Source organism: Botryllus schlosseri, chromosome 3 (genome assembly GCF_051294905.1).
Source record: "Botryllus schlosseri isolate E-star chromosome 3, Bs_hap1, whole genome shotgun sequence".
NCBI lineage: Eukaryota > Metazoa > Chordata > Ascidiacea > Stolidobranchia > Styelidae > Botryllus > Botryllus schlosseri.
Window position 1 is genome coordinate 7,756,331 of NC_137238.1, and position 24,222 is coordinate 7,780,552.

A 24,222-nucleotide genomic window follows, 5' to 3' on the forward strand; every position below is an offset into this window, starting at 1 on the left:
GGCTGCCTACCTGGGACAGATGTATGTGTTCCCTTCGTCATGGTTGGAGATGCGGCATTTCCATTACGCAGGAATCTGATGAGACCCTATCCCGGCAAACAATTGCCATCGCACAAATCTATTTTCAATTACCGTTTATCCCGTGCACGGCGTGTCATTGAAAACGCATTTGGCGTGATGGCAGCGCGGTGGAGAGTGTTCCGGGGCACCATTACTGCCGAGCCGAAACTTGCCACTGACATTACCAAAGCTGCATGTTGTTTGCACAACTTCTTGCAGCTAAGATCCTCGTGCACACTCTCAAACCTTGGCATCGCACCTGCCACTTCCAGTGATTTTGGAGGCCCTACAACCACTTCTCAAACTGGGACCACTTTTCGAACTAGGAGACTGGGGTCCAATATGTACAGCAACGAAGCAAAGGAGGTGAGGGAGAAATTTACCAATTACTTTATGAGCAATATTGGCAGAGTTGCATGGCAAGAAGCAGTGGTAAATCGCGTGTGAGCTCATCGACTCTGGTGGACCACAAAACTGCTTTGGATATTCTGGGCCCCCCAATCTGCTTTTGAATATATTGCTAGACGAAATGACATTATCCGATGTACATCTCATTGCGAACCACTGTTCCAAAACATTAATATTCTTCCATTCACATTGTTGGAACAGTTTTTATTAAAGGAAATATGAAAATTGCTGTTGAAAATTGTGTGAACATAGTGTTAAGCAGTGTATAACGAAGTACAGTATATCACAGATCAAGAACGAGTACTAGGGGCAAGTTAATGCATTCATATTGAAACAGTTTTTACTGAAGAAGATATGGAAATTGCATGTGTGAACTAGTATGGAAATTGCATGTGTGAACTAGTTTGACATCAGGCTTTAACGAAACACATACAACTAAGTACAGAATATCACGGATCAATAACGAGAACTAGGGGCAAGTTACCGCATAAGAAAGGTATAATCACAGCGAGACATGAAAAATGTCAAAAGCGAAAAATGTCAAAAGCGAAAAATGCAGTGAAGAGAATTTAGCATGTATCAACACAGCATGTATCAACACAGAGGTAAACAACAATGTCAAAAACATACAGCCAGGCTTGTGCAATCTGCCAATTTAGTTAATTGACGTGGTGACTAAGTTACGGATTTTGAAAACTGAGTAAGTCCTACTTCTAATTGCAGATTTTGAAAATTGAATCGTTCTAGTTTCCGATTTTCAAAAGCGAGTAGTTATAGTTCCAGTTGCACATATCCAGTCGTGTGTACAAGTCATCATACAACATACATCATTCTGTATCCTATACAACATACATCATTCTGTATCCTGTGTATCAATAACTTGTGTCTCGAGTGAAGACATCTGCTCACCCATGAATTGCATAATACAGCTCATTGTAGAAATAGCTTTGACTGGTGGCAATTTCTCCAGCATCTTTGCAACCAACTGATAATGAGTAAACTCCTTGATAGTGCTTGCGGCAGAGCCACTGCTTTTGGCTTTCTTCAATTTGCCAACATATTTGCTGAACCTGTCTCGGAGTTGTTTCCAACGTTTTTTGCAGTTCGTCGCTGTAAACAATGTGAAAATTAATAAAAAAACATTAATGATTGTACTGTGACATAATACATTTATTTACAACTCCCTACTGGACAATTTTTGGTCATGTCGGTGTGACGAAATTGGTCACCGTAAATACTATTACTTCAAAAATGGCCGAAATGTCAATTCGACTGACCTCGATTTCTCTGGTTGGAATTGAGTAAAATTTGGTGTGCAACGTACTTTTTTTTAGGTAAACTCACGATTCGACAACTAAGTCGATGAAATTTAAATAAAAAAAGTTTGTTTTTTGGCACCCCTATTGCACATGCATATCAAGAGCAGTGTGTGTAGGTCGACAAATAGGACATTGCATAGACAATAGGATCAGTCTAGACTTCCCGGGGTGATACCACTGCATCCTCCGTTTGGCATTGTTTACACAAATGGTAGGGGTGAGGAGGCCAAGAAGAGACGTGCAATTTTATCACAGATCAATTTTCTGATGGACAGATTCCTTCAACTATGTTGTTCCCACAATGTCATTCTACACTCCTACCATATTAACAAAGCAAACAGATTTGAGGTTGGGCAGAAAAATGACAAATACTTCATTTTCATAGTATGTGTAAGTTGTGTGAATTCATGTTTGTAAGGGCATAACTGTCATAGTATTTCATATTATAAAACAACATTACTGGAGCTGGGGTGGAGTGCAATATTAGCGGTGCAATCATGCACTTAACTCTGAAAAGTATGACATTGGGACAAATTAGGGAAAATACTTGAGGAATTTTTATGTTCGACTGACATCTTTAAATTGAAAAGGTTTCGCAAACAATAAATCTCCTTACCAGTATTTTTATTTTTCCACAAACTTCAAAAAAATGTCTCTAAACAGCAAAATGATTGTATCGGTAGGTTATTGGCAATTTGGCAATTAAAATGAATTTACACAGTACGATATTTCATGCCCGGCTATTATTCTGATGATGTGAGTCATGAGGATTTAGTAGTTGCGGAGCAAAACTGCCTTGTGGTTTCCCTAATTTAAAATTCGTATATCAATCATTTTAAAAATTTAGAGGTCTCACGTCTCGCAGACCCCGTAAAATTGCTTCGCAGACCCCCGGTTAAGAACCACTGGGGCTATACCATACCATACACTCATAACCATAAACTCGTCATGCTTACCTGTTGTATCGTATTTAGCGAGTTTTTCGCTGATCTTTATCCAAATATTATCTTTTCGTATTGTATCCAAAAATTTCGTATGTGTAGAGTCATACAGCACCGGGTAGTCCCGGACGCTCTCGATCAGTTCCTCATTAAAATTCATATCAAATGCACAGCATAAATAGGCCTGTCACTGCATACAAGAAAATATGAGTAAAAACAACAGGGCCCATTCCATCAGAAGAACTGAGCCCCAACATATTATATCTACCGATCTATCTATCTATATCTATATCTATCTATCTGCATGTATATTGTATATCTATGATTCAAAATACCAACATATCTGGTGCCATGGTTGCCGACCATCTCATATTGTTCTCATCAAGTATACAGTGCGGTAAACAATATTGGCACTGTACTCTACTACAATTGAAGTAAATTAGTACTGTTACTTCAAACAACAACGCCACTGCCACCGCATCTCTTCTCCCTGCGATTCACAACACTCAACAAAACATAGCCCAGCAAGCCAAATGCGACTGAAGCACACGGTGAACGACCAGCCGTGAGCGCCGATAGCCGATAAAGTTAAAAATATTTTAACTCGATAGGCGCCCGTACGCTTTCGGCCAGGCTCGCGAAAAACGAGAGAACGCTTCTTCGTACGCGACCTGTCTGTATCGCATAGGTTTTCGGCTATTGGCTAGGTTTCCGGCTATAGGCTAGGTTTTCGGCAATAGGCGTCCTGTCTGGCGATCCCTTAAGCTTCTCGTGTAGCCTTGTTTGTTCATTCATTCTTTTGTCGAACAAACGAAATCGACATGCGATTCTCTTGAATTTTTGAAAATTCTTTAGCATAATGCTATGCTCAATTAGACCTGAGAAACGGTATTGCCAAATAAAAATGAAGACGTCAGTAATTGTAAGCGACTGCAGTGCTTTGTATGCCTAAACATATCATATTACGGAGAGAGAGATATGGTATTCTTTTTCGCTCGCACTATCGAGATGATTTAACCATGGAGATGCGATACATGGAAACAGAATTATTAAATAAATTTTGCTCCATTGGTCCGATGTATGTGAGTCAAGGGTCCCGCCGGGGTGGGAGCGGGTATGCATTTAAGTGACCAACTTCAAACGCTTCTGAATATTGATTGATATATCAGGAATCCTCGGGGTATGGTGGATTAAGTAGCACCAGGGCCCAAGTGTTGGAAGAACAAAAGATCGTAAGTCTAGTGGAGAACTGCTTGAATGTAGAGCACCAAATCTATTTTTTGATCCATCGTTATCACATCTCATGCACTGACTCGTACTCATCCGGTGGACAAATTTCTTTCGGGGTTTGATTTCGGCACTATTGGTTGTCCTGCCATGAAATTCCTTTCACCCGCGTCGAAGAGTTACCCGCGAAAGGTATTTCATCCCTTTATCACAGGGGTGGGCAAACTTTTGAGCTCGCGGGCCGCATTCAACATCTGAATCCATTCGCGGGCCGCACTTTATAAAATTGGGATTATGAGCTAACGCAATATAATATATGTGCTTATTTAAAACACACCAAACATTGCTTTGATGATATCGTACACGCGTCGGAAACATAGTGGCTAGATTTCATAGGCTGTTCGACCTCAATAAGCAATTTGTCAAAACTATAGAGACGAAAGACAGTTGTCCCGATTCTTTAAAATCTTCATAAATCTGTGATCAGCGATCTGTATATATATTTACTAATTCCACTTTTGGTTCAGTTCCGGGACACACAATGCTGACAGCATCATACACATGTTAGCTTCAAACAAGATTCTATACTAGTTGCAGATAAAATATAAATGCCCCGATTCTACGCATACAGAGGACAAATCTAATAAGACACGCGCGAATCGTTTCGTATAAGCACATCACTGACATAATTAAAACTGGAATGGCCAATCTGAAATAGCACTCGTGATCCAAAATATGTCAATCTCGTTTTGGATTTCAGTAACCTTTAGCAGTTGAAACCTTTCAAACTCCCTGGGCCTAAATATCGGGATGTAGCCCCAGAAATTAAACATAAAAAATGATATAGGAAGTATCTGCCTTAGAACAGTGGTTCTCAAACTTTTTATAACAAGGCCCCCTTTATGATGATGAAAGATTTCGAGCTCCCCCCCCCCCCTTATCGTCATATCACAAAACGCAACCAGGATGCTAGCAAACCTAAGCGATAGTTTGATGGCATGGAAGGTTACGACTCTGGAGGGGATGAGAGATTTTTAAATATGAAATTGAGACTAAATACAGAGCAATAATTATTCATAGGTGCGAAAAAATATATTCAGCTGAGCTCAGCTTCGCGTCCCCTTCAGATGCTTTCACGCCCCCAAGGAGGGGTGCCCCCAGTTTGAGAATCATTGCCTTAGTATAGATTATTTGACCATGGTGAATCTAAGAAAAAGTTTAATCAAGTCCCTGTATTAATTCGATTTTTAGTACGCATTTTATCAAAATTTTTAATAAGTTTGTTTATACTCTCGCGGGCCGCACAGAACGGTGTTGCGGGCCGCATGCGGCCCGCGGGCTGTAGTTTGCCCACCCCTGCTTTATCATCATCGAATCAATCTTCCAAAGGCAAACGCTCTTTTTACAAAGAAAGCTGTTGTTATTGCAAAGTTTACTCCAGTGCTCCGAAAAGTACTTCGTCAGAGATTACCTCAGTACTACTGTTGGTTCTGCTAAGTATTCTGGTAGTTTACAGGTGCGGCAATTCAGGCAATTCAAAAATTTTTGCGAACCCATGTGCTAGTGTGCCGCACCGCGAGCTCAAAAAGGTTGAGCACCACTGTTATACAGGTTTATTAATATTTTCACCGTTCCAAAACATCACAAGACTGCGATACAATGAAAAGATAGGAAGGTGTCGAAACAACTTGGAGTAGCCTGATCAGACACCCACCTTAGCCTAGGCGAAGTAAATAAGAGGCATGCGCACTGAATGAAAAGTAATGCTTAGAATATAAGACGCAATCGACAAAATGTAACGCAACAATGCTGCCTGGGGAAACGAGAGCGTAGCTCAGGAGCAAATGAGTGACTGCGCGCGAGAGATCAGCTGGCGTCGCGGCAATGGACAATGGGCTTGTGTTTCGAAGTGCAACCGCGTCGCAGAGAAACGTTGCGCTGTTGATACTTTCTATAGACGCTTCGGTGGAAGCTAGCACACAAGTGACCAGCCTGTCCTTGAGTTGTAAGGGTAGAACTGGGTACGTGGAGTTGAAAGGGTAGATCTGATACGTGGGCGTGGAACGGTTGGGAACCACTTCCCTAAACTAACATAACCCTGAAATTAATCTCCTCAATCTCCTAGTCTTGGCATGGGTTCATATGTCCATTGTCCAAGTGAGAGCATGTCAGGTAGCCCAATTGGTGAAATGCATTAAAAACGTGGTTTTGCCGTGGACAGCACTTGAAATGAACTGCGACTAGTAATTGCGGTGTATAGTAATGCAAAATAACTCTTAATAGGACGCAAGACTCCTATAACGACTACTGCAATTCCATATTACTTTAATTCTAAGACGAAATACTTCGCTATATGTACACGAGTAAACAGGACTTGATACTGGTCTAATGTTCAGTTAACAAATTTTTCATCATGATAGTTGAAGAATGTGGAAAGTACCTAAATAGTGCTTACGTGCCAAACTGAACAATTCGGTGCCAACTAACACGAAAATAAGCCACAATTCCGAAATTTGCTTCGCAAATGCGCCAATTACCAACACCGCATACCAACTTTGAGTACGCGCTGCTGAGTATTCATGATTGTTATTTTGTTGATTACGAACAATTGGGGTAAACACCTACGGTTCATCGCGAGAGTCTTCTAAACATTGATTCTCGTTCATTCGCTTACAGGAAGCGTTGGCGGTAGGACGTGTTTGCTGGACAGCTCGATTCTTCTTACTGGCAAAAGCGGATTGTCCGGTTTGCTGAACATAAATATACTTTAGCTGGTTTTCCTTTCTGATCCAGAACTTCGGAATCTTGATCCTTACCTGTATTGTAGTTTGCAAGAATGTGTTGCCTGGCGTTGACACCTGTGGTTACGTCTCGTATCTATTATTAATGGTATACTACCTTATGCGTGCTCTGGAACGTCTTTGGTCACCCGCCCGTTCCTACTTTTGCGTACTATCATGCACTAGCCTGCATTAGCTTTGTACACTCCGTGACCTGCCGACCGTCACTGCTGTCGCGTGCCGCATCCTCGATATCTATATATACACTTGCTTGCATATTTTATACTCTACATGCCAGTATCTCTCAACCAGTGTATCGATTGGACAGCTCAGGGGTGCCGCGAGAAGATGCGGTGAACAAGATCGCCGTACAACAAAAATTACGTATTCCAAATTTCTTGCCGAGTTGGCATATTACACGTCACCTCATCCGCGTAAGCGGTGTCTTACAGATGTAAGTCGGTAGTTACGGAAAAAACGATACATATCGGCCAGGTGTGAATGTGAATAGAGTTCGACGAACACCATGAATACCGCAAACAAGGACGAATATATTATAAGTGGTTCTGTCATTATTATATCTGATCAAGACGATCACGCGATGTGCGATGCGATGCAACCTTTGAAATTGAAAGCACTGAACTATTTTACGAAATACACCCGGGTGAAGTTCACTTGTCTGATTTACAGTTCACTCATCAGATAATCTCCCAGTCTCACGGCACTGCAGTTTGCGGTCCGTCTCTTTATCGAGTTTCATTCTCTTGAGTGCTTTTCAACCCGTTTGACGGTTCGTACTTGTGCTAATGAAAAACATTGCAGTTTGGTGCGAATGAAAATCGTGAATATTTTGTTATTTTTTCCTGACGTGTGACGTGAAATAATTCACACTAACCTAATAGTAAGTTCAAGGCCACTGTGTGAATTGAACGTATAACCTACCTCGTTGCACATGGGCAAGTAGCTTTCAAACGAGTCGTCAAATTTCTCGATTCATAACAACTTCCGGGTCAGAGGTCCCACAAGACGAGCTATCGCAGCTGATGGACTCCTTCGCTACTTTTTTCACGTCGCACAATATCCGCCAAGACGTTTTAAAATGTATCCGCGTTACGTCACCAGACACGTCAGAACTTGCTTCTGACGTGCTTGCGTTTAGCATTTTGTGCGGTCTTGTGTACGTCGGCCGACCTGCCGTCGTCGGTCGAATTGTTCCCAACTACGATAGAGTCACTGTCAGAGACAGACACGAATACTGGAAATCTGGAAACCTTATTTCAGTGAAACTGCCTCGCGATTCTGGCCACTAAAAGGTATGCACAATGAATGAAAAATGAAGTGACATTGAGGCTGTGAAGCATTCAAAAACAAATACTTACCATTCGGTGACCATTCGGTGCGCCATGGACATGGAAAAGGTTGTTGGGCAATGGATCAGAGAAGTAAAGATTGGAAAAAGCCGTCGCGAGACGTTGTTTTTCCGAAATTTGGGCACTTCAATAAAAAGCATCGCTCCAATACATTGCCATGTTGGGAGTTTTAGTATGCCCATAGCAATTACCATACCGATGAAACACTTCATCTCGGTTATATCGACATCTCTCCATGCGACCATATAACTTTTCCCGCACTGGCCGACCTATTCCGTTGTCGTAGTGCTTCTTTGCGACGGTAATTTAGATCTGTTTCATCCGTTATATGACGGAATACCTCTTCAGAAAATATTTGAAAGAAGCATTCAATTTCCGTTGGATTTCGTCCTAAGCTGCGATCCGGTACAGATGCCGTGCCAGTAAATTGTTGCCGGTATATTATTAACACAGCTGGTAATGGCTGGCTCCACGTATGCCTGGCTCCACGTAAACTGCTGACTGCGGATTGCAGAGTCTGTAGTTCAAAATAACATGATAAATCGTTAAAAATTACATGATAAATCGTTAAAAATTACAAACAGAATATTACAAACAGAATAATTTATAGAAGGCGAGATCCAAGTCTTAGCAACCTTTCGCGTTGTAATATGGAATACATCGTTGTTCAACGCGTAGTTTTGCGAAATTAAGAGTCAGCGTTAATATATATAACAGATTCCGGGGTCTATTTGTCCTGCAAGGAGTCCATGTCACTTAAGACTAAACGATCTATATGTATTGTATATATATAGCCTAGTTATATTCAACACAGATTATGACATCTAAACGTCACTGAAGCTGTCTAGGAGCGCTACCCTTTATCTGCAAGCATGGGCAAATTTATGACTATACTTCTTCCTGGTAACAAGCGCAGACGTAGAAATGATAAAACTTTGCTGATAAATAGATCTATTGATTCTGCCACGTATCATTGAATATGCAGTCAGAGACAGGGCTATCATTATAGTGCTTTTCACTGTTTAGATGACACATTATCATTATAGTGCTTTTCACTGTTTAGATGACACAAAGTACGAGGAAAACGACTACACAAAATCCCCAGCACCTGCTCCAGAAGGTTTGTCCATTGATTGGAACGAAAACAAAATGAATATCTCATGGAAGCAGAGAAGTAAGATGTCCACCACAATAGTGAGATTTACTGGCAAGGAACGTTCAGCACGCAAACCGATGCGAACTTGCTGAATGTTATAGGCGCTGAAGAGAATATTCTCCATTTGTACCCATCTTCCGCGCGTTCGTAAACCTCGACAAGGTCCGAAGGGTTAGAGCAACCACCAACCGCGTATATCTTTCCGGCATAGGTCCAGGCACAGAATTTTGACCTTTTACTCTGCATTGGGCATACCGCAGTCCAGACATTGGTGGCGGGATCGTAACATTCCGCTGTTAAACCTGCGATGTCGATTATACCGCCAAGAACGTATATTTGTTTTTTGCAAGCGAGCAGTTTTGACCACATCGACGGCTGCTCTTTCTTGAGGTCAATTTTATCCAAATCTTTTTCGTCACGTCGAGAGTAAATGAATCGACTCGTTGCATCAAATAAAGAATATGTCGATAAACGACAACGCCATGGTAAGAACCTGCAGTGATTTCACTGGTGGCTAGGATTTTCCAATCATCCTTTTCGATATCGAGTTCGAGACCCGTTATTCGATATCGAGTTCGAGACCCATTAATCTCCCAGAATCAATGCGATAAACGGCGAGATGAGCCTTGCCTGCTTGGGAATGATGGGTCTCGGGAGAATCCACAGAGTCCGCCGGAGAATCTGCCACTTTTCTCGCTCTTTTCAGTTTGTCAGGCGTGCGTTCGGCGTGCATAGTGTTGTCAGGCGTGCGTTCGGCGTGCATAGTGTGTCATAGACCTCTACTATGTTTGAGTTTTAGTATGCACACAGCAATTACCATACCGATGAAACACTTCATCTCGGTTATATCGACATCTCTCCATGCGACCATAACTTTTCCCCACTAGCCGACCTATTCCGTTGTCGTAGTGCTTCTTTGCGACGGTAATTTAGATCTGTTTCATCCGTTATATGACGGAATACCTCTTCAGAAAATATTTGAAAGAAACATTCAATTTCCGTTGGATTTCGTCCTAAACTGCAATCCGCTACAGATGCCGTGCCAGTAAATTGTTGCCGGTATATTATTAACACAGCTGGTAATGGCTGGCTCCACGTAAACTGCTGATGCTGACCGCGGATTGCAGTCTGTAGTTCAAAATAACATGATAAATCGTTAAAAATTACAGACAGAATAACAAAATAATTTGCAAACTTATGTCGGGAAGTGCCAGGATTCCCGTCACGTGAGTTGATAGCCCGTGAGTTCGTCCGCTGTCTGGGCCTTTGTTTGAGGAAATGGGCCCTGGTAAAGTGACTTGTGGTGGGGTGTCCTGCAGGCGTTGGTTGTCGGTCACTCGTTTCTAAATCGTCAAGATCGACACTTTCAAAATCGGCACCTCTCTCCATGTCGTCAAGACGGCCTCTGAAACGCATACCAGGAGATATTGGTCATCATGAACAGGACTTGTAAGATCGTCATAGAATTTCCTCTTTTCAATGATCTCGAGTGAGGTGAGTATGAGTAGCCTAAGCCGCAGATGGTGTCGCTCTGTACCGTACAACGCAGATATTGCTCGATAAAAGCAGTTGCCGTTTACAGCGACGGCCACAGCTATCGCACTACGAATCACCATTCTGTGATATAATTCCTGTATTTTCATGGCGACTCTATCAATAGGAGCGAAGGGGTCAATGTTCCATCTCAGAAGCGGCCGCGCACAAAAAAAGCGGAAGTGGAGGCCTTAAAAGTTGTTGCGCGCAGACTTGTGAAAAAAAAAAAACATGGACCAATGTTGACGGTCTAATGAAGCAGCAACGGGCGATTGCATTACTGAATAAAATCCTTTACGATGGCCTCCGTCCATCCGATGTTAAGCGCCACATCTAGGGCAGTACAGAATTCTTTACCAATTCTGTTATAAAATAATTTATTTTCATGAAGCGATCTATTTATTTTCGTGAAGCGATCTTTAAAATTCCCGGGCATCAAAGTGGCACGTAAATTCTGCGTATTGGAACATAAAAGTGTACTGATGCTCCAATTCGCATTTCTTGTGAGTATCTCTTTCAGCTCCATATCCTCGGGAAGTTTTGTATTTTTCACGTCTTTCCGCCATTTTTGGCGACAATTCGCGAAAAGTACGGAGTGCACGAATTTTCGAAATACGGAGGACATCACGGCTCAACATAAAACAGGTGTTCCGAGCGGCATAGTTGTTAACGTGCTTGATGGAGCAAACGTAAGCGAAAACACTTTCGAATTCTTACAAGTCAGACTGCGTCGTCCCAATGTTGCTACGTCGATCTATCTCTGAATTGCCGATACAATATTCTCATTTAGGCTACAAAGGTCTCGCCAATGCGTAGAACTTGCCGAACGGTTCCGAGAAATCTAGAAGATCTCACGTAGGCTACATACTGGCGGTCCTCCTGATGGGAGACCAGCCTCGACAGAATTGTTGGGTCGAGCTTCATGTTATCCAGCAATACGCCAACTACTTCATTTGCAAGATCAGATGCTGTGCCACCAGTAAGGTCTCCCACGGAATCCGCCACGTAAAAGGACCTGCGGCCAATGGAATGCATTATTTTTGACACTTCTTCGGTATTCTCCACTCAGTGAGCGACCAGTATCCCGCAAATATATAAAAATGTATGGTGTTTCACGTTGAAACCAACCGTGCTTACAATTATCAGCTATTTCTCCTTACCGGGCTCTCAATAGATATGATAGTTTATGAATAGATATGTTACTTTCGGGCACATGTATCGTCGACTTTTGTTTGTACACAACACCTGTTGAAAAAGCAGCAAAACAGCAGCAAAACAAAAATTCGACTGTTTCAGAAATCGCATTACCGTCAGCCGTCGGTCATAGCCTACTAGGAGAGCGAATAAAACCACCGAAGAGATCAAGGTCAGGCAATGTTGCGTCGAGCTTAGTCGTTTCTGTTTCCACAGGTCTATACACTGCAAGGCGATCACAAATATATCGAAATCTCGGATAGAACTTGAAACTACATACGACAGTCTAGGGCACGGCGATATGATATAGTATATTTCAAAGAATCAACATTTCTTCGCTGAAAACTATTTGTAATATGCTGGATGTCGGCGCTGTCAGACTAACTTGTTTTAGTTTTTAGTTTTGCAATGAACATGAATATGAGCGGGGATTCAATTACTTTGCAATTGTGTATGAGTTCACCAGTTCTAATTTATCGGCACGAGACACATAACAGCATTAACCTTTCTTAAATTCACAGCGACACCGGACTAATGTAATTTCGCGGTCGGTTGAGAAATACTTTAGCCACTATATCGATTAAAACTCATTCCAACAAGATTTTCGTCGTTGTATAATTAATGGCTGGTCCTCGAATCTGGAATTTGCCGTTCATTAGAATTCAGGCCAGCAATGCCCGACAGCGCAATGTCACGTAACTTTGGTCCTCGTGTTTGCAATTATAGCTAACCAGGGCGTGCTTAAATCTAAAAATGTGTTTGAATTGAAGTAATCTGAAAGCTCTTTCCACTGTGTTCATTGTATGAATTGTAGGTCAGGTAGAATCTTGAATCCACTTTGTATAACTGTATTACACGCTCGACCATGATTATTGTTGGCCTATATAGCATGTAATTAAAGAGGCATGCACACTGGATAAATAAAAGTACATTTAACAAATTCTAAATGGATAATCGTTACGTATACCACGTAATAAATAAGTAAATGTTCGAACGGATCGTCCCTGAATTCAAGACGCCACATAAATTCAATTAAATAGCTCTCGAGAACGGTTCGATGCGTGCCGCATTTTCGCTGTTTATCCCGGGTCCGCATCGATTCCACGTGGGTGACGGGGTCCACAAAGTGGAGACGGTGATTGACCGTGATATGCTTGTACGCCAGGTTTCCAACCGTATTGTAAGCTACCAATAAATCTGAAATAACAGTTATACCAAACCGAATATATTGCTGTATGATGGGTAAAAGGGTATCAAGCATCTCTCGCTTTAACTTCCACCAGGAAGCCATCTTTTGACTCAACGTCGACGCCTCCGAACACCCACTGCGTCTTCACTAGTCTTCCAGCATTGTGTTTCCGTCTGACAAATGCCGATTAATCAATTTCCACTGTTCTTCCAGGGCCGCCGAGGAAGTAATTTGAATAAGTGTCCCGGATGTAATTCCTCCAGTTGCAAGATGCCTGAGTACTGAGTAGCCATCCCACATTCTCGTTCAAGGTTCTTATACGTGGCCATTTCGTAGGAATACAGGTAAAGCAATAGTTCCACGACGGTTTGAATTTGCAAGTTGACACCGGAAAAAGAGCTGCCGTGCCGAATCGATGATTCTTCCTTGCAGGCGCGGGTCCGACGTCTCCAGCGCAAGGCGTCGCTGACTGATCTCGACTTTAATTCATACATTTCCCCAAATTCATCATACATTTCCCCATTACATTTGCTACATGTCATTCGACTCGAAAGAAGTCCGTATTCTCGGCACCAAGCAATTGTGCTGACTTCATTGCTTGCCGCCAAACTCAGCTCCTTCCAATTCATCTTGGACACACTGGGATATGCATTCGCGTTCATAAAGTCAATGTTACTCGGTCGGGGCAGCATGGTATTTATGAACATAGGAGAGGGCATTATTACGTATTTAACTTCCGATCCTTTTTACTGGAATATTCTAAAACCAATGTCAACTAGGGGGCAAGGCGACTTACTTGGCCAGTGATAGAAAGAAGAATTCGACGAATCCTCCTCAGATGTCCTTAATAGGACATCCAAAACCCGCATTTCATTCAATTCGGTAGTTTACAAAATATTTAAAGCGCGTCGCAAATCCAAGTATTCACATCACTATATCTCTACTTTTTCGTAGTCAAATAAGCTATGCCTATTTCGCCAACTTGTACTGCCTACTCAAGTGGTTGTGTTTTTACTGCTCTTACTTTTACTGAACAATTTTGTTGTCAAAATTATATATACGTTTTAGAAGTTCTATTTTGGTAAGTATCAAGTGTTTGGGATAGGTCGCCATTACGTTTATAGACATTATTTTTGCATTTTGACCTCTGCACATGACATGAAGCAGCATGACAAGAAATTCAACACTAAACAAGCACTATATAATCCACAGCTGCAACACTAATGGGGCGCGGGTTCGGGTCCGACTCCTCTTCGCCATCTCATCCGTGTAAGCGGAGTCTTAAAATGCCTAGAAGTTGGTCGTGCTACAAGTCGACAGCTATGGAATGAAAATGCATATAATTGGCCTGCCGTACATGACCATGGTAGTCCAATGATTGCTACCCCAGATGTTCCTGAACACACATGAAGCACCGAAAGAAATGTTTCTCGCCTTTCTAAATTTGAAGGAAAAAGAATATATATTATAACGGGACTCCAAAAGTAATTCTTCCCCTTATTATTATTAGTTGGATAGTGGCGCTTATGACCGATTAGCAGAACGTGCGTGATGATTAGCACAGGAATTTACAGATATTTCGCACACGACAAAGTAATACTAATATTGAAGTGGATTGCGTGCTTCATCCGCTTGTCATCGAAGTGGTTAGGATTTTTTGAACTATCCCCACTCATAACTTGCAACTGCAAGATAGACGTTTACGGCACTATATACTTCTACTTGGAGCATCATCACAGTCACAGCCTCTGGAAACCAATCATTACCATGTTATAACATACCAGAGTTCCCACCTTCATGCTTTTATTGTAGTTCCCGGCTACAAACCATATATAGTGACTTCGAGTGACGAAATCACCGTCACATGAGTTGTCCACTGAAATGACAACATGTATGTTTAGTAGGTATAAGTGATGCCACCAGCGTGTACTCAAACGAAATTCGGTATGGTATATCTTGGCTGTGTTGTCTAACTTCGCAGCAAGTTTCAGGATTGTCACTCAACGATTAGCAAGGTAATTCCGTTATCAAAGTCGGCAATATATATCGGTGCGCGCTCATCTCCCAGATACTCGACTTTGACAGCAACATTACTACGCTAATCGGTACAGTGCTAGATGACAGCATCAAAATATACCGTATTAAATCCTGTCACCCAACTCGACATAGAACACAGTCAAAATCAACAAAGACCAATAGTGACTCTATAGCGATTCTGTCTTTAATTAGTGCTGCAGACGGATCAACAATAATTAGTTCTGCAGACGGATCAACAATACCAAAGTCACAAAAGATATCAGGGCGTGACGGTCACGTGATTTTTCGACTGTCCACACCACCTATACCTGTGTCATTCGTCATGTCGAAGTTCCACGTCGCCACTTTCGATAAGTCGTGTCCGCAGTGCGTTGTTGATATTTGCATTGTGGAAATCAATGATCGATCGAAACATAAATATGTGATTTATTGGCGTCATTTGGTTAAGGAATCTGCTCCCCTTTTCGTTAGTGCGTTAAACTGTTCAACAACTTGTGTGTTGACTTGATTTTTCAGTTCTTTAGACTTGATTTTTCAGTGCTTTATTGAGGTAGACGCGACGTAAAACTTCTTCTATCCAGGTCACATTCTTTTCGTGGAATCGATCGAAGAGACAAAGATGAGCATTTTGTCCAATCATAATGACCGACTCATCTCTATCGCCGATGGTACTGCCATGAATTCATGGCATTGATATACTGAGCTTTCGCTTCAATGCCTTGTTAACGTCCGTTGGCTCGCATGCCATTCCTGCATGGGGCGAGAACATTTCATGGAATCTTATTACCATGTGCCACGACCATGTTTGCCATGCCCACAATGATAACATTAGGTTGTAGTTTAAAAGATCAAATGATGTCAACGTCTCTGGGGCTTACAGCCCGATGCACAAATTTTATCCCATACACACTTCCGTGCGGACAAAGACAAGACAAGTAGCCACCAGAGCCCGGCGAAGCTTTGTTGAATTTTTCTGTGTCTTTTGAAATGCTTTTCTTAATCATCAATTTGTCAAGCTTACACGCTTTTTCTGTTTTACCGATGATTGATTTTGCGACTTCGTCAAGTCCGCCGCGGACATGTTCTGCAATGCCTCTACGAGTCGGTCTTCAGTCATCTCTCGACAGTCGGCCTCCAAAGATCCATCAGTTTTTAACACTTTACGATATTCCATATTCAGCAAAAAGAGCCCCACGTCTGTTTTGTTCCCCGATGAATGGTGACCACTTAGACAAGTTGGGTGCACCACTCCGAGACTTGCCTTTTCGGGAATCCCCGCAGTACCATATTAAGTTCGATTTTGTCGCAATCGACCTCATCGATCTCTTGATCAAGATTAGACGAACTTAGATGCGATGCTGAGCATCGAAAGTTTATTTTTTTGCAGAGATCCAGGATCTAAATCGTCGGTTGATTACCACATAAATCACGGCTGAAGGAGTATTTATGATCAGAAGTAGCTTCGAAATGCAAATACGCGTTTCGACTCTACTTTTCGCTCAAGGTGCGCCGAGAGCACTTATGACAAGCTTCCGACTGGGAGAAACTCTTTCACTGCGTCTCTCAATGTTTAAGCAAATTATCATCGAAATTGTGGATGCCAACCACATATTGCATTGTGTACACTGGCGATAATACGCTTTTAAATTTTCGATAAGTTCATTAAAACCATGAATCTTCGCTTCACTTGTCATCAGCCGAGGTCCCTTCACCAGAAAATATGGAAAACATTATATATCGGCCGTGATGTATGGCATGCAGAAGTTGGGCAGATTCCTCGTTCGCTTTTTTATGTAGGGCAGATTCGTCGTTCGCTTTTTTATGTAATGTCCGACAATTATCTACTTTTTTCTGCGTAAGCCTCCTATACGGACCCGTGTGCGACAGTTTCAATAATTCGTTGTCTTGAAAGTAAATATAAGGGAGATATGCGGGATTATTTGAAGCAATTTTTAAGTGCTTACATTCTGTCGCCGGACAACCCGCATATAATTTATACAATCACCGTTGTCGCACTCTTCTGCGGTGGAAAGTGCACTGTGCAACATTTTTTCGAACGTGAACAGGATAGGGAATTCCTTCGTGAGCACTCATTCGAACAAGGTATATTCCCCGTATTTCATCCACATTATTTGCAATGTTCTCTGTTTCCACACTGTGAATTCGGTCGGCAATGCTGTGCAATACAGCGACTATTCATTGTTTTGAAACATATCGAACATTCTTTCAATTTTTCATTTCTTTTCTTGAACTTTTCAGTCGTGACGATACGAGATTCTGCCAACAACGCCATTCATGCCCTTGGATTCGAGTAAATTTGGCTCGTAATGAACTCGCCGGACTCTGCAGCTGTTTTTGAATGATGGTTGGTTAAATGTATTTCGAAGTAGTTATAGGATATTGTTCGGCTGCCTATGGGCAGTGGTTATGATATGATGTCTTTTCAGATCCCTGCCGAGGCCATCATGATCAATTTTACATGGTAGACAGTCATAATCTTCAAATACAATTGTTCTGCGACGATGGGCCCTTTAGATAATGATTTTTCTGATGTGAGTCGTATTTAACCACCACTCGACACAAACGGCAATGCCAATGCCCCTTTTTATAGTGGCAATTACCGGGGCACTTCATGAAAGTGCTTCTGTAGTACCCTGGACTGTTAACATCATCTTTGAGACAATTCTTGTGGAGTACATCTGAAGCATCTACCATGGCACTCAAATAACATTTGTACTTTAATTATATCTCCGAAAACTGGTGTTTATGATGACGAATAAATAAAATATTATATCGTCCATAGTTGCACTAGCAATGGTTGGGAGAGCGTGTCATGCAAGTTACAGCGATGTGTTATCGATATTGAGCTCTGGATGACACGAAATCGTCTCAAGGTAAATGCAGAGTCCAACCAGACGCCCCATCGACACAATCAATTAACCATCAGATTCAGACCAGACACCATCGAGGCCAAGACCTGTGTACGTAACCTAGGTATTGTTCACTTCGACGACATACTCTCAATGAAAAACATAATTGACTAAACGTCAAAAATCTGTTTCATGTATATCCATAAGATCAGTCGAATCAGGAATTACGTATCTGAGGATGCATGGAATTGCTCTGCTTTACGGGGCAGACAAAATTTGCATCGACAAGCTACAGAAGATCCAAAACATCGCTGCTCGTCTGGTAACTCGGTCAAGGAAGCGTGATCACGTAGCGCCGCTCCTTAGATCCCTTCATGGGTTACTCGTAAAATTTAGGTCTGAATACAAGTTTCTTCTTCTGTGCGTCTTCAAATGCACACAAGGTCTCTTTTATCGATCAGCTTTGGTAAATTTCAGATATGCCAACCTTATTTTGCTCATGTCTTCCCAAATCTCCAAGCATCAAATGTGAAGTGAGGCGACACGCCCCAGTACAATATACATAATATTTTCTGCAAATTTTCCGGAATAATATGAATTACTTTCATCACTTTGATTGGAATCAACGAAAATCATAATCACAATTTCCTCCTTCATTTTCCTGTACCTCCTGTGAAATGAAGGAGATTCCTCTTGCTTGTAATCAGCTCTCCTTAGGACCTTAATCTGCTATCCTTGGGACCAAACAAGGTATCGTTCACTGTATCTGGCATATCCTTGATCGAATATATCAACACTGTCGCAATTGCATATTGTGAGATGATGTTCATGAAGGACATTGAAATGAGTCTCTATAACGCTGATGAGTTTAGCGCTCAAGAGTATGACAGATATGTTGTGCGCTCAAGAGTACGACAAATATGTTGTGCAAGATATTGTCGAATTCCTTCAACGTATTGTCGTTTGAAGATGGAGCAAATGGATCGATTACCATAAGGGAGTGTGAAAGCAAGAATTCAGGAAGCCAGTTAAAGAATCGTTCAACACCAAATAGCTGGTTGAGAATGTCAGCAGTCTTCGCGGTGGCCTCGCCCTTCATTTGGAGACTGTACTATGACGCTGCTGTCAAAAATTTTCATTAGCCCAAGGCTTGATCTGGCTTAGCGACGTCATTCTTGTTATGTTGGGGAGCATTCTTATGTTGTGGAGCATGGTATTTCGCTCTGACTTAACCATTCCATTCTCTTCCATTAATGGGAATATATGGCGCGCCAGGGCGGCCTCCCCAAACCACTTGCGCTCCTCTCAGCTCCTCGTTCAGCTTCCCGAATAGCCGTGCGGCATCTTTCTCCGCCTCCCTCTCTTTCATGCTGTATGTTAGTAGCAATTCTGGATTGCTTATATATGCCTGCCTTCTATGAAATCCACATATCTCTGGGGTTCGAAGTCACTGTCATCAAGAACCTTTTCAACTGGGGTCGAAGTCACTGTCATCAAGAACCTTTTCAACTAACCGAGTGCCTTCCTTTTCTCCCGATGGGGGGGGGGGGGTATTGCAGTCACAATATTGGAATTTGGTGTCCCAGTTGCGTGCGTGGTTGGCTATCGCTTTATCCTTCAAGAATATAGATAGATCCTCGTCGTCACCCAGATCAAAATTCTTCTCAAATTTCAGATGGAGAAACTCCTGCCAATGATGGAACCCCATGGTGCCCGGTATCTGCTGACCCAATATCTTCTTCGGGATCTGCTGACCCAATATCTTCTTCTGGTGGATGATTGGGCAACGGAGCGGATCATAGGACACTTTCGGCCAAACAGAATCATGCCGAGCCATGAACCCATTAATGATTGACAAATAGAGTATGGACGTTTTTTTCATGAGCTCATCGAACGGTAGTATGGTCGGCCGTGTAAGTGGTCCACGGATCTTGTCTATGGAGGCTGCGGCCTCAACCGGTGGATTTCTCCACATCCTGAACAAGGCCGTCTTTTCGGCAAAGGCCCTGACGTCGTCGTGAGCAATGAAATTTAGCAAGGAGTCTATGAATGCCTCATTGTCCGTGATCCAACCTTCAGTGAGGTCAAGTGCCTCTTGGCACATTTTGGTGATAGACTTTTTGTCAACTGTTGTATGCTCCCCGTGTACATTCACGGATCATATGACTAAACTCTCCATGATCTTGACAAGATTGAACTTGACACCGAAATATTTGCGACACATGATTTGGGCTGCTCGAATTGAGTGACTCAGACAATTATACGCGATGGGTTTATTCAGATCAGCAGCCGTATGTATGTATGTATATTGGGGTTATGATGCTTAGCAGCTACGGCCTTGTGCACCAGACCAAAGTGTTGTAGGCCGTAGCATCACCAGTAACCGGGGCTTTGAAGTTGACACTAATTTTAAACTGCCCGTGCTTTGTCGGAGCTCTCTTCTATGATGAATTACTAGCTCCAGCTTCAAGCTCTTAATCCGGCAGAATCTATGAAGTGACACAAAAGTAAGATGATAGGTCAAATTTGAAAAGGGATACTTCGATATACAAGCGATTTCCAAGCCATTATTAAGTAGAGATCATGATATCAGGCAATTTATGAGCAAAATTGATATGTTATACATAGTCGCTATAGTTATAGCAGGAAGTAGCGAAAGCGCCTATCGCGTAACGGCTAATCCAATAACTAGTTTATAGGGATTGTGTGAATCTCTGAAAGGTTCAGGTTCGTGTGAACGCGAACCTTTCTTAAAGGTTCTGTGTGAATGCGAACGTGAATTCCAACCCTACATTTCAGTGAAGTGATAGCCTATAATAATGTACACGATACCTAGCGACGACTCGGGCCACATAATGCCACAATGCTGAAGTATTTATTGACGTTTTGAACGTCGCTTAATGTATCAACTGGAGCAATCAAATGATACAAATAATCCCATAAAATCAATATCTTCCGTCGCTTTGTCAACAATTGCGATGAGGACTCGCAAGGGACAGTAAGCTTGCGCCTTAACGGCCTAGGCCAGATCGGACAATATGTTCGGCGTCCGAGTATTTATTAATATTAAACAGAGTGCAAAACGGTTTTCTATACTTGCTACCGATATTACCCCATTAACAAGTTACACAGCAATAGCTAATGCTCCACTCGCATGGATTTGGTTTTTATGATACAATAAACATATGAAATCAAGATTGAACCTGTACGCCTGCTAACTATTTTACAACGATATCAATTTAATTGATCGGTTGAATAAGCATCATTTGCTGACTACCTACATGTGGTATATTTCGCTCTTGATGTTGTGTGATTTCGGGTCAAGCTCACAGCAGAGAGTCGCTATATATTCCCAAACGCAAAGCTGGATAATTCGAGCAGACTTTTGTAACAAAGCAAGTAAAGTTTTTAAAATTGACTAGGTGCATATGCTCGTTTAGTGGTGTTTTTTTATGCTGCCATCGCCATTGATAGAATGGCCCGAAGTTGAAGTGCAACGGTTAGACTGGGAGCTGATTAGCCGAATCTAGAACCGCAAAGGAATCAAATACAAAATGGGACAAGTGAACGGCAAGTACATTCAATCCTCTATCCACCAAATTGATATATTACTCTTCAGTTTCAGGAGTCGTAAGCCAAGTGAACGACAGCTATATTCAACCCTCCCTATCCACCAAATTGAAATATTCCTCTTCAGTTTCACCAGTCGTAAGGGATAAGCTAAACTCGGTGAAGTCCGCATGACTGACTTCCCAAATAGTTGACAATTAAAATATGTGAAATAGCAACTTCAGAAAAGTCGCTGCATGGAGTCTCAAAACGTTGTTCTGCAATTTGTGAAACGCTGTTTCGTTGTCCATCTTCACATCCTCATTCCAGAATCGTTGTCCATCTTCACATCCTCATTCCAGAAGAGTATGCCACTATTTTCTCCGCTTATCAGGAGCCTTCCACTGCTCATTCCTCGATACTGTGAAAATCGCCTCTCGAGGGGGTCTGTTTGAAATTTTCCCATCGGGACTTGCTCGTGTCCTTCCGATAATAAATCCTAGACCAAGTGACTTTGGGCACTGATGTTTCTAATCAAGGCTTCAGAAGTGTGTTTAGGGCCATTCCATACACAGACAGCCGGTGTTCACACCACAACCTCTTCAAATCTCCTGAAATTTGGTACACGCGCGCACAGTTGAGCTGATTCCAAACAGAATTAACTTTATTTTATGAAGATTTGACTATGGTCTCGAAAGTTACGTCCCTTTGAAAATTGACAATTTTCAGCTCATTTTGGGTCTACACATTTCAGGTTTTATCAATAAAATATTCAGGAAGGCGTAGCTAGATGTTGGAAGACAGTTGCGATACGGGACTTGGATTTATCTGAAGCTCGTTCCGAAGCTTGTCTGATCGTCTATTTTTTCAAGTGAAATTTAATGCCTCTCCCAGGTGAAAGGTTAAATTGAGGGAGAATCTAAAATCAGACAGGCGTTACACGATTTAGACTGCGGATTGCTCAAAAACATCAAAATATTTTTGAAAATAGGATCTTAAATGATAAAGTTGGCTTCAAGGAGAATTCGTTCATAGCTGTTTCATCTTGATTTACATCGTTCATAGCTGTTTGATCTTGGTTTTTACATTGTAAAGTGATTAAATTGCAGTTTCAAGAGCACATTTCCTTTGTACATATAAATGCAGTAGTTTGACACATGTTGAACAATGAAGAGAGCACACTTCATTTGTACATGGAAATTAGGGTTGGGACTTCGGGATCGAATTTGAAATCCCGGGATCGGGATTTCCCGGGATTTTCGCTTCTCAATCCCGGGATTTCCCGGGATTAGCAAAATAGTAAAATACGCATATTGCAAGCTACATAAACAACATTTATTCCTTGTAATATTGATTCCCAACCGCGGCTCCAAGGTAGCCTTCTTGCGGCTCTGAGTGACCTCTAAATATGCCACAAAATATAATGGACGACAGTTGTTGTTTGTTTCTATAGATAGTTATAGGCAATTTTTGTATATGAATGCTGAAATCAGGAATACTAGATATCTCTAAAGCCGTCCAAGGCCGCTTCTGAAAACAGAGAAACAGAATTCTCGCAGACTAGCGTCAAACGCACGGAGGAATACCCGTCAGACAAGGACATATCTTGAGTTCTGCTGCTCGTAGACCTATCGTATTTTTGAAGAGTAAATTACGACACAATTTCACTAACATTAAAATAACCGCTCATAGTCAAGTATAAATTGCAATAAGTCCAATATTTTTCATAGAATAATCCTCCGCAAACTTGTGTATCAAGTCCTGGAATGTATGAAGAGTTATGACTAGGGCGGTTTTTTTTGACATGTCAAAATTTGTCAAAATTTTGTCAAAATTTTAGCGTTAGGTCAAAATTTGTCAAAAAATTTTTGACGTCTGCATTTTGTTTGTATCGTAGATTTTGCACTGTTGGTGAACTTATAATTTGATATTTTACCGCTGTTAGCCTATTTTATAGGCCTACCGTTGTAAACGGCTAATCGTCTGCTCATTGTGAATCATAAACGGTCAAATAAAACGGTCAAATAAAACAAATATTAGGTAGACATGGTGTTATGGGCCACGTACCGCAATATCCTAACTGAAGAAAGACTTCTTGTGCATTGCATCATTCTTATATTAAGAAGCGCATGATGAAAATTTGTGCTGTAGACAACATTGTCAGAGTGAAGCAGCACGGTGTATCACCAGCACCAGCAGTGTACGCACAACTTGAGTGTTGTCAGCCAACAACTGCTGCTGTTGAACGTCCTTGGCAAGCTTCTTAGTAAGGACGCGCACTTTCTACCCAAGGATGTAGGAAAGTATCTCTCGTTGTACTACAAAATATTTTAATTATTTCTACCATAATACATATTGTAACCACTGAAATTCTTCATAGGGCCAGACTTCGTTAAAATATTGTTTATTTCATGTAAAAAGTGGCCTGTTTCTAAGCCAAAAACGCTTTTTCAGGCCAAACTACTTCGTTAGGACAGTCACATCCAACCAGAAATGAAGATAAGTGGTACAATTTTAACAGTATGTGGGAAAACACCTAATTTGCATACGTTAGGTCAAAATTTGGTCAAAATTCAGTTTTTTAGGTCA

The 24,222-nt window shown here is 41.7% G+C and overlaps 2 protein-coding genes across 2 annotated transcripts in view; both read right to left on the reverse strand.

Moving 5' to 3' along the window:
- LOC145434849 (uncharacterized) overlaps positions 1-24,222 on the reverse strand; it is a 262,689-nt gene that overhangs the window by 109,525 nt on the left and 128,942 nt on the right. The gene's annotated exons all lie outside the window — the stretch shown is intronic.
- On the reverse strand, positions 1,062-3,515 carry LOC145435706 (uncharacterized). Its single transcript, XM_080312998.1, has 2 exons — positions 2,744-3,515; positions 1,062-1,578 (listed from the first exon to the last, which is right to left on the reverse strand). The coding sequence occupies exons 1-2, from the start codon at positions 2,886-2,888 to the stop codon at positions 1,322-1,324; spliced, it is 402 nt and encodes a 133-aa protein (XP_080169124.1). The 5' UTR covers positions 2,889-3,515; the 3' UTR covers positions 1,062-1,321.